This window comes from Scyliorhinus canicula, chromosome 2 (assembly GCF_902713615.1).
Source record: "Scyliorhinus canicula chromosome 2, sScyCan1.1, whole genome shotgun sequence".
NCBI classification, from domain to species: Eukaryota; Metazoa; Chordata; class Chondrichthyes; order Carcharhiniformes; family Scyliorhinidae; genus Scyliorhinus; species Scyliorhinus canicula.
The window spans coordinates 278,786,145-278,803,115 of NC_052147.1; the positions used below are offsets into that span (position 1 = coordinate 278,786,145).

Consider the following 16,971-nt stretch of genomic DNA (forward strand, 5'->3'; position numbering starts at 1 on the left):
CTGGTAAAAGCTGTGTAAAACCATTCCAAGCCATTCTATCCTTCGGATACCAACCATTGTCTCCCACTCATCCCATGACCCTTCTCCACTACCATCCCTGACTGTGCCATCCCCTTCCTCCCATGCCATTACCACTCCACCGCAATCTCCGATTGACCTTGACGTTCTGCTCCCCGCCACCATAAACCAACAGGTCCCTGGCTGGCGTTTTAAGCAATTATAGAATTAAAATTCAATAGGATTGGAGTTGAACTCGGCAGCGCTGATTGGCAGATCAGTTTCACTCCTAAATGCAGCAATGGGCAAGGATTACCTTCCTTGGTCAGTCCTGCTGCAATCCTGACTGCTGACCAGTCTGGGTGCTGTTGCTGAGGTGCTTCTAGGTTATGCGCTCACACACACACACACACACACACACACGCACAGCTGAGGAAGGGTGAGAGGAAAGGATGAATCTTGGCTGATGACTGTTCCAGCTTTTTAAAAAAAATAAAAAATGTTTTTGATAACAGTCAGGGAGAATCCACACTGCTTCATACATTCATGCTTCGTTATTGCATTGAGTCAGCGCCACATCAGCTGCACATGAGTCAAGTACTTCAGACTTCAGTGTTTCAGGCACTGCCCATCAAAACAACCCACTGACTGACAGCAGTGTGAGTAGACAACTGAGCATTATTATTATTATAGTTTGTCACCAGTTCGAAGTTATTAAAAAATGTTCCTTAGCTGTTTAGAGGCTGGCTTAGCATAGGGCTAAATCCCTGGCTTTGAAAGCAGACCAAGGCAGGCCAGCAGCACGGTTCAATTCCCGTACCAGCCTCCCCGAACAGGCGCCGGAATGTGGCGACTAGGGGCTTTTCACAGGAACTTCATTTGAAGCCTACTTGTGGCAAGAAGTGATTTTCATTTCATTTCATTTTCATTCTCTTCACCCTCTTTTTAGATCTACCTCTGCCAGAATAAAGGTCAATTCTCAAGGGCATTTAGGGATTGATAACAAATGCTGACCGTACCAATGGCGTTGGCATTCCATGAAATAGTTTTTTAAGAAGTAATTTTTTGGCTTGCGGTGGCAAAGAGTTGTAGGCAACAGCTCCCAGGCTGAAGCTGCCCTAGTGTGAGGCAATAGAGAGCACAGCTCCATCCCCATGCCAGAGCACCAAGCACTGAAAGAATCTAGCTGTGTTGCAGAACCCTTGCCTCAACAGCATAGCACAGTGCAGTCTATCACCAGTTCAACTTGGTTACCTGTTTCAAAGAAACATTTTTGGAAACTGCATTAAATGAAGGGATCAGCAAAAGATAAAATTAGTACAGTATATTACAACCACAAGTACATACACCAGATAAATTGGGATGAAGTGAGTCTCACCCCATCTCCTATAAAGAACTTCAGTTTTCTGTCACTCTCTTCCAGGTACTTATCACCTTGCAGTTTTCAACTATATATATATATTTGGAGGAAAATTGAATCGTGGGCAGCACGGTAGCACAGTGGGTGGTCAGCACAATGGTTAGCACAGTTGCTTCACAGCTCCAGGGTCCCAGGTTCGATTCCCGGCTTGGGTCACTGTCTGTGTGGAGTCTGCACGTTCTCCCCGTGTCTGCATGGCATTCCCACGGGTACTCTAGTTTCCCCCCCACAGTCCAAAGATGTGCAGGTTAAGTGGATTGGCCATGAGAAATTGCCCTTGGGGCCCAAAATGGTTGGGCGGGGTTACTGGATTACGGGGATAGGTTGGAGGTGTGGGTTTAGGTAGGGTGCTCTTTCCAAGGGCCGGTGCAGACTCGATGGGCAGAATGGCCTCCTTCTGCACTGTAAAGTATATGATTCTATGAACTGAAGCTTTATAATAATTTTTTTTTAAGTGTCACAAGTAGGCTTACCTTAACAATGCAATGATGTTACTATGAAAATCCCCTAGTCATCACACTCCGCCGCCTGTTCGGGTACAGCTTGTGGATACCCCAGTCAATAGGTAGCTTCAGGTTTGGAAATGCCCTAATGGGTGTGCAAAAGTTTTGCATTATGTGACCAAGGGGGCTTGCAAAGTTCCAACAAGGCCACTTTTAATCCAACCTTTAATACAGTGGCTCAAGATAGTAATCATAATGGAGAAATAAAATCATTGCTGTTTTGGAATATAGCATTCACTCTTCTGTTACTCGAAAGATATGTAGAACACTATCTATTGGCATACTGATTTTCTCACCTCTTCTGTTGTCTTTTTAATATAGCCTGCATCTGCCAGAGGAATTGGCATTCAAGTCATTCACAGATGGAATCAAATCCCCAAGAAGCGACCTCTGCTGGTTCAGAAGTATGAATTTATTTCTGTATAAAGTGTGCGCATTTAGTATAAAGTGTGCGGGTTTTGAAAGCTCAAGAAGATAAATTTACCAAACATAGTTGTGTATACAAGCACGTTTTTGTTTATATGCACATTCATTTACACAACTGATTATATAAATGTGTGTGTTCGGTGATCACTCACTAACCAGTATGATTGCCCACCTAAGAAACTCCCTGTTACTGGTCATGCGTCTTGTGTGCTAAAGAGCACAAGCTCAAGTAATAGACAGAGCTAGATGATTCCACAATGAACGCATCATAATAATCTTTATTAGTGTCGTAAGTAGGCTTACATTAACACTGCAATGAAGTTACTGTGAAAATCCCCTGGTCCCCACATCTGGCGCCTGTTCATGGACAGTGAGGGAGCATTCCGAATGGATTCAATTGGATTTGTTTATTGTCACGTGGTACCGTGAAAAGTATTGTTCTGCAAACAGTTCAGACAGATCATTTCATACATGGAAAAAGAAAACATAAGGCAAACAAAATACACAATGTAAATACATAGACACAGGCATTGGGTGAAGCATACAGGAGTGTAGTACTACTCCGTAGCGAGGAAGATGTGTGAAGAGATCCGATCAGTCCGTAAGAGGGTTGTTTAGGAGCCTGGTAACAGCGGGGAAGAAGCTGTTTCAATTCACCTAACAAGCACGTCCTTCGGGACTTGGGGGAGGAAACCGGAGCACCCGGAGGAAACCCACACAGCCACGGGGAGATCATGCAGACTGCAGACAGTGACCCAAGCCTGAAATCCAACCAGGGTCCCCGGCACTGATCTAATCTCTGCAGTCCTGCCACATCCAGCCATGAATAGTGGTGGACAATTAAACAAGTCCCTGGAGGAGGCAGCTCCACAAATATCCCCATTCTTCATGATGGAGGAGCCCAGTACACCTGTGCAATCACGTCAGGCTTACGGTGTTTTTCTTGGGCGGCACAGTAGCACAGTGGTTAGCACTGTTGCTTCACAGCGCCAGGGACCCGGGTTCGATTCCCGGCTTGGCTGTCTGTGCGGATGCTGCACGTTCTCTCCGTGACTGCGTGGCTTTCCTCCGGCTGCTCCAGTTTCCTCCCACTAGTCCCGAAAGATATGCTTTTGAAATAAATTGGACATTCTGAATTCTCCCTCTGTGTACCCAAACAAGCGCTATAGTGTGACGACTAGGGGATTTTCACAGTCACTTCATTGCAGTGTTAATGTAAGCCGACTTGCGACACTAATAAAGATCATTATAAAAGACAAGGCTGAAGCAGTCGCAACAATTAAAAGAATGATGGAATTCACTCTTCCGCACAATGTATTCCAGCTTGCCTGGATGAGTGCAGCTCCAACAACTGTCAAGGACACCATTCAGGACAAAGCAGCCCGCTTGATTGCTCTCCCTTCCACAAACATTCAATTCCTCCAATACTAATGAACGGTGGCAGCCATGTGTACCATCTGCAAGATGCACTGCAGTAACTCAGCACCTTCCAAACACATGACCACTAACTACCATCTAGAAGAGCAGCAGATACCTTGGAACTCCACCACCTGGAGTTTCCCGTCCCAAGTCACTCATCATGCCAGCTTTGATATACATTGCCCTTTCCTTCACCGTCGCTGGATCAAAATCCTTGAACTCACTAACCGCACTGTAAGTGTACCTACTCCTCGGGGACTGCAGAGGTTCAAGAAGGCAACTCACCACCACCTTTTGAGGAGCAACTAGGGATGGACAATAAATGCTGGCCTAACCAGCGACGCCCACATCCCATAAATGATTTTTTTTTAAAAAAGGATGCACATCCAGTTGTGTAGATGGGAGTAAGAACCGACTGAGTAGGATAAACTATGGCAGCTGGAATGCATTTTGCGGAAAAGTGAATTCCATCATTTTCTTTGTGTCTGAAAAGTGAATAATGGTTAGAGGCTATAGGATCATTTTGCTACCCACGTGCCTGGATTGCTACAAGCTTGGGCACAAGTACAAAGTGGTTAATTTACTGTTGGGTTTTGTATCAAGCTGGTAGGAGTACAAAGGGGAGGAAGCTATGCTTCAGTTGTACAGAATCTTAGTCAGGCCCCATGTGGAGTACTGTATTCCAGTTTGGTCAGGCCACTGATGCTCAGGAAGGATGTATAAGCTTCAGAGGGCACAATGTGCAGATTTGTAAACATTAAGCCAGGATCTAAAGGACTAAATCAAAATGACAGTTTGCATAAAGATGGGTTACTCGTTAGCACCATGCTCCCGACACTGCACTTGGTCTGAGATGTACAACTTTTCTTTATTTTTCAATTTGATCTGGCCATGCTGCAATACTGTTTCAGTGGATGACTGCATCACAAACCATTTGAAACACATCTGCACTGTTAACCACGTACCGTGGGCAGCACAATTAACAACGGCACAAAACACGCAACTGATCTCTCAAGGTACTCTCAGAAAGTGAGGAGTTTGTTCTTGAGTGTAGTTTCAATTTTGGTAAGCCTTCACCCCAAATCAATGAGAAAGAGGCATGTGCTGATTTCAAACTCTACTCCCAACTATCCTGCCATAAACCAACATCCACTGAAGATGTTGAGTCCTTGAAAGTACGCCGAGCTGCTCTAGCGCCACATATCGTGGGATTCCATAAAACCTGTCTGATTTCCACATGCAACACACGTGTCTTGCAAGGCCTGAAGACCAAGCCAGACATACACATCAGTAAACTTGTCAAAGGGATGGGAACAGTAATCCTCAACAGTGTGATAGCAAGCCATTCTTAGTGACGGGTAAAAATTTATATCCATTTGACCTGGTGCTCGACATGACCAGACAACCTTGTTCAGAAGTAAACTAATAAAATGTTTGCTGGACATGTGTAAGAGCTGTTGTGTGATATATATGACTGGGTTCGACCTCGCAGCTTGCTGCATCTGTGTATTTATGGGCTACCTAAGACACATAAAAGCGATGTTCCTTTACACCGTATCTCAACTACGACTGATTCTGTACAGCACGCATTGGCCAATTAGTTGGATGACTTTGACAACCGGTTTTGAGAAAATTTACCGCATAGTGTAGGATTCCTTCACATTTGCGGAGTCCATAGAGGACCTTGATTGAATAACGCATAACCCTCTACCTCTTGCATATTTCCAATATGTGGATGATAGGTTTGCTCTATTTAAGTTTGCAGCTGCCTGTAATCATTTTCTTGCATGTCTTAATGAGCTCCATTCTGCTTAAATTTGCTTTTTAAATGGAGCAGTCAAATGAACCCTTGATGTGCTAGTTGAGAAATCTGCTGGGGGTTCTCTACTATGGTCTTCAGCAAAACTATCTTCACTGGTCAGTATACATGTTGGGATTCTTACGGTTCCACACGGTATAAGATTGGCCTTATTGGCAACCTAGTAAAGAGGGCCTGAGCTATTTGCTCACCATGCTAGCTTGATGATGAAATAGGGCATATCAAAGACATCCTGTTGGACAATGGCTACCATGATCAAATCATTTCATGCTTTATATACTTGCGTCAAGAGAAGTATTCACTCTACCTCAATGAGTCCTGGAAAGGCAAGAAATATTGTGTTTCCTTCCCTCATTTCCAATTCGTTAATATAAGAATTGTTTCTTCCAATTCATCAATAATACCATATGGGGGCAACATGTTAGCACTGTTGCTTCACAGCACTAGGACCTGGGTCGATTCCCGCTTGGGACACTGTCTGTGCAGAGTCTGCACGTTCTCCCCGTGTCTGTGTGGGTTTCCTCCGGGTACTCTGGTTTCCTCCCGCAAGTCCCAAAAGGCGTGCTGTTAGGTGAATTTGACATTCTGAATTCTCCCTCGGTGTACCGAACAGGCGCCGGAGTATGGCGACTAGGGGCTTTTCACAGTAACTTAATTACAGTGTTAATGTAAGCCTACTTGTAACAATAATAAAGATTATTATTATATTTGAGGTGAAGGTAGCTGTGCAGCAGCAATACTATTGACATTTTCCATTAACTGCATGCTACTGTCAAGTCAGAAATAGGTCTGCCTATCACATGCTATGTATTTCAGTGCCAGTGTGATGCTAGGTTTATAGGCTGTACGCCCAAAAAATCCAATATAATGTTATAAAATACAGAATAAAACTCAGCCATGCCCCTCAACCCCAGAGCCAATTATTTAAGAGGTTTATAAGATGATGAGGGGGGATAGATAGAGCGGACATTCAGAGACTATTTCCTCGTGTGGATGTAGCTGTTACAAGGGGGCATAACTATAAAGTTCAGGGTGGGAGACATAGGAGGGATATCCGAGGTAGGTTCTTTACTCAGAGAGTGGTTAGGGTGTGGAATGGACTGCCTGCTGTGATAGTGGAGTCGGACACTTTAAGAACTTTCAAGCGGTTATTGGATAGGCACATGGAGCACACCAGAATGACAGGGAGTGGGATAGCTTGATCTTGGTTTCGGACAAAGCTCGGCACAACATCGAGGGCCGAAGGGCCTGTTCTGTGCTGTACTGTTCTATGTCTATGTCCCAAAGACTGGTGAATTGTATCAAACAACATGTCCCTTCCACTGTTCACAACTGGCAAGATGAGGCCCTGTACCCAACCAGCCAGCAAAACTCAAAACACTGTCCAACATTAGATGTGATTTCACGATTGGACAGCATTTGCTCAATAATCCTCAGCATGCTAAGAATTACACTGACAACCAGTTTAAAATTGTCAGTCAGGCTCAGTGTTGAGCATTGTGTGTACTGGAAGCTACATGTATTAATGCACGAGGCCCTGTTCTTTGCAGACTGAATGATCAAACTAACAAATAAACTGACAGCCGTTTGCTGGTTCATTCCTCGCCACTGCTTCGACCAATCTGAGTCAAGCTGCCTGGTTTAAATTTCAGACAATGCTTGGCGGTTAATTGTCCATCACCATCAATTGCCCCATTTCCTGTGGCAACACATCTATCAGTCAGAGTCCGCTTGTCAATCAATCAGCACTCTCATACAGTATAAATTTGTTGTCTCCCTTGGATTTGTATCCTTGTGAAATGTCCTGATTCAAGACAGTAATCTTTGATAAATAAATGTTTGTGCTTTTCAGCAATGAACCTGGCCCGTATTTCCTGAGTTTGATAGGTTGAGGGGTGACCTAGCTGAACTCTTTAAAATGATGAAGGGTATTTCTTCAGGTGGTTTAATTGACAAGAAAAAGGGTCCTTAAGTGAAAATAGAGGTATGGTAATTTAGGAGTGAAATCGGGAAAAATGTTTTCATGCTAAGGGTAAGCAGATATCTGAAACGCTCTCTTCCCCCAAATCTGGCATCTCCCAAAAGACATTAATTGATATATGCATGACTAAGATCAATGAAGTGGAGCAAATTTCCAAATGCAAATACCGAATCATGAAATAAAAGGTAAATTTGACCTATTCAGTCAGTATAAGCTGTTGGACCTGTTTACAACGCGTGTGGGGAAGCATGGTGAGTCCCACACTTTTCAACAATTTCAAACGTTATTGTGAAAATTGATTTTCTTTACTCTAGATACTTGCACAGACCCTACCTCATTGGCGAGAGCAAGTTTGATTTGAGAATTTACGTCTACGTGACTTCTTACGATCCACTTCGGATCTATGTGTTTACAGACGGCTTGGTCCGTTTCGCAAGTTGCAAGTAAGTATAAATAGAGGGAGGAAATGGATCACTGCTTGCTGCCATTTGATTTAGGTCCGGTGGGGCATGTATTTTACAATGTAGTCGCTTTACTATTGCATGTCCTTCTGAGTGGTCCCATCTGAAATACTAATGTGTTTCACACGAATATTGTTATCTTAAATATTTTACATAAATTTAGAGTTTAGAGTTTGGAATGCTATGTTTCCTACCACTGTCACACCTCCCATCTACTGCAAATCAGTAGGGTAATGCCATTTATTTATCGTTGCTCCAGAAATGGTGCTGTAACCTTCATCAGCCCAGTTGCATCAAACAGCTTTAGCAGATAACCACTTCCAAGTGAAGAAAATGATTTTTCTCTGCAACTTTCAAGTTGGTATACTGTTTTCACTGCTCTCAATGTGGTGCTCTCTACATTGCAGAGATTGATGGATTGCAGATTGGGTGACTGCTTTGCAGGTTACCTCTGCTCACTCTGCAAGCATGACTCCCACTTTCTGGTTGCCTGTCATTTTAATTCACCACCTTGCTCTTGTGCTCACATTTCAGCCCTCTGCCTGTTGTGATGGTGTTCCAGTGAAGTTCAATGTAAACTCAAGGAACGGCACCTAATCTTCTGATTTGGCACTTTACAGCCTTCCGCACTCACCATTGATTTCTTACCGTAAACTCAGAGCCCATTCTGATATCACTTTTGGCTTGTGCCGGTTTGAATCTTGTTTTCCATGTTTTTGCTTTCAGATAGAGCTGGTCATTATTTGCCATTCACAGCCATTCTGGGCCAGTGTTTTATTTCTTTACTGCAACCATTGCCACTCTCCTTGCATTTTCTTCCATTACATGTTTGTCTCCTACCTGCTACCCTATCCCAGACTTTTCCTTCTGTTTCATCCCCCTCGCAACGGCATAAACCCATCACGTTTCTATCTACCCAGTTCTGGAAAAGGACCATATTCGGACTCAAAACATTAACCCGGTTTCTCTCTCCACAGATGCTGCCAGATCTGAAGAATATCTCCAGCACTTTTATTTTTATTGCTCCTGATTTTAATCAAAGCCGCTTAGCAGGAATCTATTGGCTCTGCTTAAAATTACTGACACTATTTCTGCTGACCAGTCAAACTTGTGGTTTTAAAATGGTACATTAGAATTGTGTTGTAATGCTCCTCATCTGCCTGGATGGGGCTAGCTTCGCGAACACTCTACACCATCTGATATAATATTAGTGCAGTGTTAATTGATTTAACTTTATTTGATATTCGGCTCTGATGTTTTCACAGCTATTCCCTCTGTGCAGCCATTGCTTATGAGTAGTATTATTTTCTGTTGTGTTGCTCAGGTATTCGTCTTCCGTGAAGAGCCTTAGTAACAAGTTTATGCACCTTACAAACTACAGTGTGAATAAACTGAATGCAGAGTACAAGCCCAACAGTGATGGAAAGCTCTGTCAAGGTCACAAATGGTAAGTGTCGGAATCTTGGGGCTCTTTGCTTAAAGACTGAACTTTTTGACTCGTATGGAAAATGGGTGCAGTAGGAGTTTGATGGAATGCACTTGTCAGAGTTAGACCGGGATCTAGGCAACACTCCAGAAGCTTGACACCATCCAGGGCAAAGCAATCCACTTGATGAGCAGTGCTTGACGGGTATTTCTCAGCCACAGCCTCTAATTTCAAAAATTGTTCTGCTTGCTCACTCTACTTTCTCTCCCTTCACATATATTTTATCAGTACTAAGATTGCACTTCTCTGAATTTTCTCTTCCTGCTCTTCCACTCCTCTACACAATCTCCCTTTTTCATTTGCCTTCACTCCGCTGACATTGGGACTGCCCTCACAACTTCTCGTCTCCCTGTCTGCAATCAACAGACCTTTAGAATCTACACTGAGTATCAGTTCTGGGTTATACGGATCAGAATAATCCGGTTCAAATCTCGGTCTGTGTTGATGTTTCTCTGGCTTCCCTCTAGGAGTCTTAAGGCATTATGGGCGTACCTGAATCAAAAGGGAGTGAGGACCGAACTGCTGTGGGAGCAAATGAAGGATGTGATTATCAAAACCATCATAGCGTGAGTAACAAGGGGGATGGATGTTAATGGGTAACAGCTACAAACTGCAGGAATTAGAGAATGTAGCGGCAAGTTTCTCAATTGTGTCCCCTTGAAGCAAAGGCAACCTTTTACCCTATTGTGTCTGCAGTGAGGAGGATGGCATCTATTTTAGGCATGTTTTTCCTTTTTGGCAGCTGCACTTTTCTCAAGTTAAACATTCAGACGACGGAATCCACTACTTCTCCCCTGACTGCAGCCAGGTTTCTTCCCCAACCACCATCTGAAGCTAAACCAGATAATTGGTATCCTCGGCATGTTACTTGTGCTAGAGAAAGGATGTGATTAACAGCTTGGCTTGGAAACAAAGGAGGCCAGAATGTTCCATTGGTGCTCCAAGCTTAGTCTTTCTGTTGCCAATATCCTCATTGATGCATTTAAGGGGTGGGATTCTCCGTTCCCCAATGCCAATTTTGTAATTGCTGATCGGGCGGAGAATCCCTTTTTACGACAAAATCGGGGGCAGCGCCTATTTGTTGCAAGTTTTGCATGCTCCCCCCCCCCCCTCTGAAATGGCATCATCGCGGCGCGCGCCGCACACTGTTTTAAAAATAAATAAATTTAAAGTACCCAATTTTTTCCAATTAAGGGCCAATTTAGCGTGTTCAATCCACCTACCCTTGCACATCTTTTGGGTTGTGGGGGCGAAACCCATGCAAACACGGGGAGAATGTGCAAACTCCACACGGACAGTGACCCAGAGCCGGGATTGAACCTGGGATCTCAGCGCCGTGAGACTGCAATGCCGCCGCACACTATTGGGACGGCCTCAGCACGTCACCCGAAGGCCCTTCCCCAATGCTTCGCCTCCGAAGGGCCGAGTTCACGACGGCGGGTTCACTTCTGATCCCAGCCTTGCGGGAAGCCGACATGGCGGCTGCAGACTGTGTCCAGCAGTCGGACGGGAGCAGTACTGCTGGCCGGGGTGTCTTCCGCGAGGACTGGGGGCACTATTGTGGGGGTGGCCATGGGGCACACTATCTGGCAGGACGGGTCCACGCTCGGTCCGTGCCATGTTGTACGGCACGACTGCTGCAGGCCGTGCGCATGCGCAGCCACAGACCCGGCCATTCTCTGGATGTTTATTTTGTGGTGGCCGGTGGTTTTACGTGGCGTGGCTGCTAGCCCCTCACCAGTTGCAGCATCGGTGACGGGGCGCCCCCGATTTCTTTCCACTTAAAACGCCACAGATTCTCCGCACTTAGCCTCAGAATTGGAGAATCTGGCCCGTGATCTCTAGACTCACCTACTCCAGTGCTCAGCAGGCTGACCACTCAACCCTCACTTTGGGTCATTTCATCTCATTCAAAGTCTTTCCTACAGTCTCGCCTGAATTAAATCATGGCATCCCTATGTTCCATATTAAACATTTTCACATTCCTATTTAATTGCTTTCATGGCCTTGCTGCTCCCTTCTTCTGGAACCTCCTCCAGCCTTACAAACCCACCCAAAGTCTTCCTCTGAGTCTGACCTCTTGTCCACTTCCCCTTTCCTTTTTCACTCCAGCATTTGAAGCTATGCTTTCAAACCTGTCTCCTTAAATCCCACTGCCTCATCATCTCACTCTACTCCTTTGTTCCTCCCCTTGAAATAATTTTAGTTCATTCCTAATGTTTCTTGGGCTCAGTTTACAATTATGTCTCAATGAAGTGCCTTAGGCTACTTTTCTGTACTAAAGAAACAAGTTGTTGCCTTTGTCCAACATTTTCTGTCTTGTGTCCTGTTGGCTTGACTCAGATGCTTTAGAGTTGGATGGTTGCAGTTTCAAACCTTCTGTCAGACTTGAACATATAAAGGCTAACTCTCCGGTGTAGTGTTGAAGGAATGCACTGTCGCCTGAAGTGCTAGATGAGACTGGAAACAGAATCTCTCCTTTTGGCTTATGTAAATGGTATGTGATCCCAACGCACTGTTCAGAGAGGAGCAGGGAATAATTGAGTCCTGGGGAAAAATCCTTTCTCAGTCTACATCTCCAAATAGAAACAATCGTACACCTCATTTGACTGCCACAACTGCTTTTGTAACAGTCACTGTACTTGAGAATAATTCTTTGTACTAGTTGATCCTCTGGTTTTGTACTCGAGAGTTTCTATCAAATTTGGTTTTCAGGTGAATATTTGAGTCATAGAATTTACCGTGCGGAAGGAGGCCATTCGTCCCATCGAGTCTGCACCAGCCCTTGGAAAGAGCATCCCTTTTAATCCCACACCTCCACCCTAACCCTGTAACCTCTCCTAACCTTTTTGGACACTAAGGGCAATTTATCATGGCCAATCCACCTAACCTGCACATCTTTGGACTGTGGGAGGAAACCCACGCAGACACTGGGGAGAAGCTGCAAACTCCACACAGTCACCCAAGGCCGAAATTGAACCCGGGTCCCTGGAGCTGAGGCAGTGCTAACCACTGTGCATCAGGGTACACTAGCTCTCCATTTTATAGTCTTGTATTCAGTCCTTATTTTTGCCATCGTCACATGTCTACATGTATAATGGAAACTTCCTCTGTAAATTGGTCATGCTGCAATTGCTCTTTCTCATGCCCCCCCCCCCCCCCCCCCCCCCCCCCCCCCCTCCAGTGGTAAGACTGCATAAGTAAACGTAACAATATGTCACGAGGAGCAGCAGATACTAAGCAGGCAGTAGAGAGCAGTTAAGCAAGGTTAAAAAGGTAAAATTTTAATGAAGAATGATTTTAGAGGGGAGAGGAATAACAAGCTGCAAGAGTTTAGCAAAAGAATTTCAAAGTTCAGGGCCATATATGGATTTCTTTTAACCTGTTATCTTGTATATTTAATGCACATGGGAGATGGGGTTGGGGGGGAAGGGCAAGGCTGACGAGTTTTTTGGCATGCTAAAATCTGACAGTTCTGTCAGACTCGTTACAAATGGATAATCCTGTTTTGGAGTTAGAATTTCCATTTTGTTTTCATTGGCAATTGTGCAAGTCTATTACAATGAAAAGATAGATTCCTTTATTTGACAAATTTGCATTAGTGTCTGCAGAATTCGAGAGAGGTGGTGTTTGGATGGACTGCACTGAATACCAATTGGAAAGCAAAAGCAGGAGGTTTTTAGTGGTGTAGCGCCCTCTTAAAGGAACATTAAAACTGTATTGTGAATGGCAACGGCATTAATTACCACAATTTGTGAGAACTCCAGTTTGTAGCAACTAAGTTCTGAAGGATTGAGCTTTTCCATCTGAATTTGGTATTGGTGAAAGGTGCTCCTTAAATACATTTGAGAAACAGGCTATTCTGCCCACCTTGCTTATGCAAATGTCGCGAATTCACACAAGCCTCCTTCCGTCTTAAATTGCCTCCTCCCACCCTACTTCCCATACCCACCTTTCCCTTCTCCCTCATGTATGCATCACACCTCCTTTAATGTTGCAATGTTATCTGTTTCAACTACTCCATGTGGAAGCCTCTTCCACATTCTGAACACAGTGTAAAAACATTGTTCCTAAATTCTTCATTTGATCTGTTCATGGCTATCTTTTAAAAAAAAAAAAAATCGCATTTTGTTCTGGAGTTGCGTGAAGCGCCTTGGACACCCTGAAGTTCTGAGAGATGCAACGTAAATACAAGCTTGGTCCTTTCCTCTCTTCTTTAGCTCAAGACAATAAGGCCGACGGCGACTTTCCTATTGCTTCAGCAAGGCGAAAAGACTTTGCTGTGATTAACTGATAGGAAGCCCATCCACTTCACTGTGAAATCTAGAGATATATTACTCAAAATGTGTCAACCACAGCAGGAGCATTTGAAATGTTCCACAAACTGGGCCAGGAAATTATTGTCTCTGGTTGCAGGGGTGAGAAAGGCATTATGACTGACTGCAACATAAAGCATCCACATAGGAATTTCATAAACATTGTTGAAAAGTTCCGAATAGCTTTTTGTTTTGAAAAAAGAAAGGAAGGTTATTTTTTTAACTGGTTATAATTGGTTTCAGTTTTTATTGATGCTCACTATCTTTCTCTGCAGCTCTGACTCTTACGTGAACAGTCAAATACAGTTATATGTACGGAATCGTTACACTTGCCACGAACTCTTCGGATTTGACATAATGCTCGACGAGAACCTGAAACCATGGGTTCTGGAAGTCAATATTTCCCCAAGGTACCGGTATAACCATTGCAGTAATTAACCACCTGGACATTTCATAAAAACATCATCAATAGAAGCAAGCAGGGGCGGCGCAGTGGTTAGCACTGATGCCTCACTGAGCCGAGGACCCAGGTTATGTGGTAGAGTGGGACTGATTTGGATGTCTTTGAACAAGCCTACACGGGTTTGAAGAGTCGGATTGCTGTATGATACTATAATGCTGTAAATTGCACTCTTCTGTAGCTGAGATTAAGGCGCATGGTTGATTGTGAGAGAACATGTGGTGTGAGCTGAAAATCATTTCCCAGCGCAGAAAAATGTTTGTTGTAAATGAAATATAGAGTGGGGAGGCGGTGGCATAGTGGTCTTGTCACTGGACTAGTAAACCAGAATCCCAGGGTAATGCTGTGGGGGCCCGGGTTCAAATCCTGCCACTAGATGGTGAAATTTGAATTCAATAAAAATCTGGAATTAAATGAAAATGAAAAAAATGAAAATCGCTTATTGTCACGAGTAGGCTTCAATGAAGTTACTGTGAAAAGCCCCTAGTCGCCACATTCCGGCGCCTGTTCAGGGAGGCTGGTACGGGAAAAGTCTAATGATGACCATGAAATCATTGTTGATTGTTGTAAAAACCCATCTGGTTCACTAATGTCCTTTAAGGAAGAAATTCTGTTGTCCTTACGTGGTCTGGCATTATGTGACTCCATAGAACACACAGTGCAGAAGGAGGCCATTCGGCCCATTGAGTCTGCACCAACCCACTTAAGCCCTCACTTCCACCCTATCCCCATAACCCAATAACCACATCTAACCTTTTTGGACACTAAGCGCAATTTATCATGGCCAATCCATCCGACCTGCATGTCTTTGGACTGTGGGAGGAAACCGGAGCACCCGGAGGAAACCCACGCAGACACTGGAAGAACGTACAGACTCTACACAGACAGTGACCTAGCAGGGAATCGAACCTGGGACTCTGGTGCTGTGAAGCCACAGTACTAACCACTATGCTACTATGCTGCCCCGACTCCAGATCCACAGCAATGTGGTTGACTCTTAACTGCCCCCTCAAGACATTGGGGATGGGCAATAAATGCTGGCTCAGCCTGCAATGTCCATGTCCCATGAACAAATTTTTAAAAAATCCTTTTTACTGTAACCTTGGTAGTGCCATTGTCTTCCATGTGTGATATGGAATGTACATGCCTGCAAATGTGGAGAAAGTATGTTCTGTGATGATGTTCAAAAAGGAACAAAAACAGAAATTACTGGACAATCTCAGCAGGTCTGACATCATGTGTGGAGAGCGAAGGGAACTGACGTTTCGAGTCTGGATGACTCTTTTATCAACAAAGAGTCATCCAGACTCAACATTAGCTCCCTTCTCTCTCCACAGATGCTGTCAGACCTGCTGAGGTTGTCCAATATTTTCTGTTTTTGTTTCAGAATCTTAGAATTTACAGTGCAGAAGGCGGCCATTCGGCCCATCGAGTCTGCACCGGCCCTTGGAAAGAGCACCCTACCTAAGCCCACAACTCCACCCTATCCCGTAACCCAATAACCACACCTAACTTTTTTTTTGGACATCTGCAATAACTTGCTTTTATGTTCAAAAAGGAATTGATATACTACATAGCCCTGCAAATCTCTCTTTCAACTATGAGGAAAGAACAGCAGAGTGGGGTGTTAATGTCTTGTCAATTACATTGTTAAGTTTTAAGAGAACCGGTGAAGGGTGTTTGAGCACCTAGAAATAGGGTACCAGTGGAGGAATAGGGGGGCGGACAGCTGAGAGACCGAACAAGACAAATTCAATAAAGAAAAACTCCATGTCTTGATTTTGGCTTTATATCCCAGGCTTGGATCCTATGAGCATGGGGCTAATCAGATCGAACATTGAAAAGAGCCCTGTCCAGGCTCCCGTGCTATGTGATTCTGCTGCCCACCTGCAGCTGATCCAGTTTCCCAGGTGAAGATTGCTGTGACCGACAGCACAAACACCTGAGATCAGTGACCTTGAGCTTGCAGAATTGTTTCAAAAAATGTTTATGGAAAATACAATCCCCCGGACAGGTGCCGGAATGTGGCGACTAGGGGCTTTTCACAGTAACTTCATTGAAGCCTACGTGTGACAATAAGCGATTTTCATTTCATTTCATAATGGCTTTAAACAATTGTCACTTTTATCAAGCTTTATAGTGTTTTCCAGTCTTGAAATGCCATCCACAATTAATTCAGCTCAGTGCACAGTGACTTAAGTAAGAAAACATATTGCTATTTCAAATAGAATTAATTTTCTTGCTGAGTTGATGTAACCTTTAATCCTCTTAACCTCTTCCTCTCAGCTTGCATTCAAATTCCATACTGGATGTTACCATTAAAGGACAGATGATTAGCGATCTCCTTAATCTGGCTGGATTCATTATTCCTCAAAAGGATGATGTAACCCCAATCATAAAAGGGTAAGCCTGTGTTTATCATCTTGTCAAATTATGCTTCATAGTGCTTCCTTAGTGGGTGGCTCAGTAGTTCCAGCTCGGGTGTGTGTGACTTTCCTCAGTAAAGCACAGCGATTCAGAGGGAAGTACAGTTTGCTCATCTTATAGATCATGAACTAAGTGAATCTAAATTTGATTTTTTTTATAAGTGCCTATGCTGTTTTATTCAATTTTCTTAATTCAAGCAGAGAAATTACTTAAACCAGGGTAAAGTGCGAAAGGATATGGCGGGTTAGCAGGCAAT

General features: G+C 44.0%; 1 protein-coding gene across 3 annotated transcripts in view; it reads left to right on the forward strand.

Moving 5' to 3' along the window:
* LOC119962173 (tubulin polyglutamylase TTLL4-like) overlaps positions 1–16,971 on the forward strand; it is a 101,181-nt gene that overhangs the window by 60,344 nt on the left and 23,866 nt on the right. For all 3 annotated transcript variants that reach the window (XM_038790117.1, XM_038790119.1, XM_038790120.1), the window contains 6 exons: positions 2,242–2,324; positions 7,880–8,008; positions 9,351–9,473; positions 9,980–10,078; positions 14,104–14,238; positions 16,575–16,691. In XM_038790117.1, coding sequence (XP_038646045.1) covers positions 2,242–2,324; positions 7,880–8,008; positions 9,351–9,473; positions 9,980–10,078; positions 14,104–14,238; positions 16,575–16,691 — 686 coding nt within the window. The remainder of the gene's footprint in view (positions 1–2,241; positions 2,325–7,879; positions 8,009–9,350; positions 9,474–9,979; positions 10,079–14,103; positions 14,239–16,574; positions 16,692–16,971) is intronic.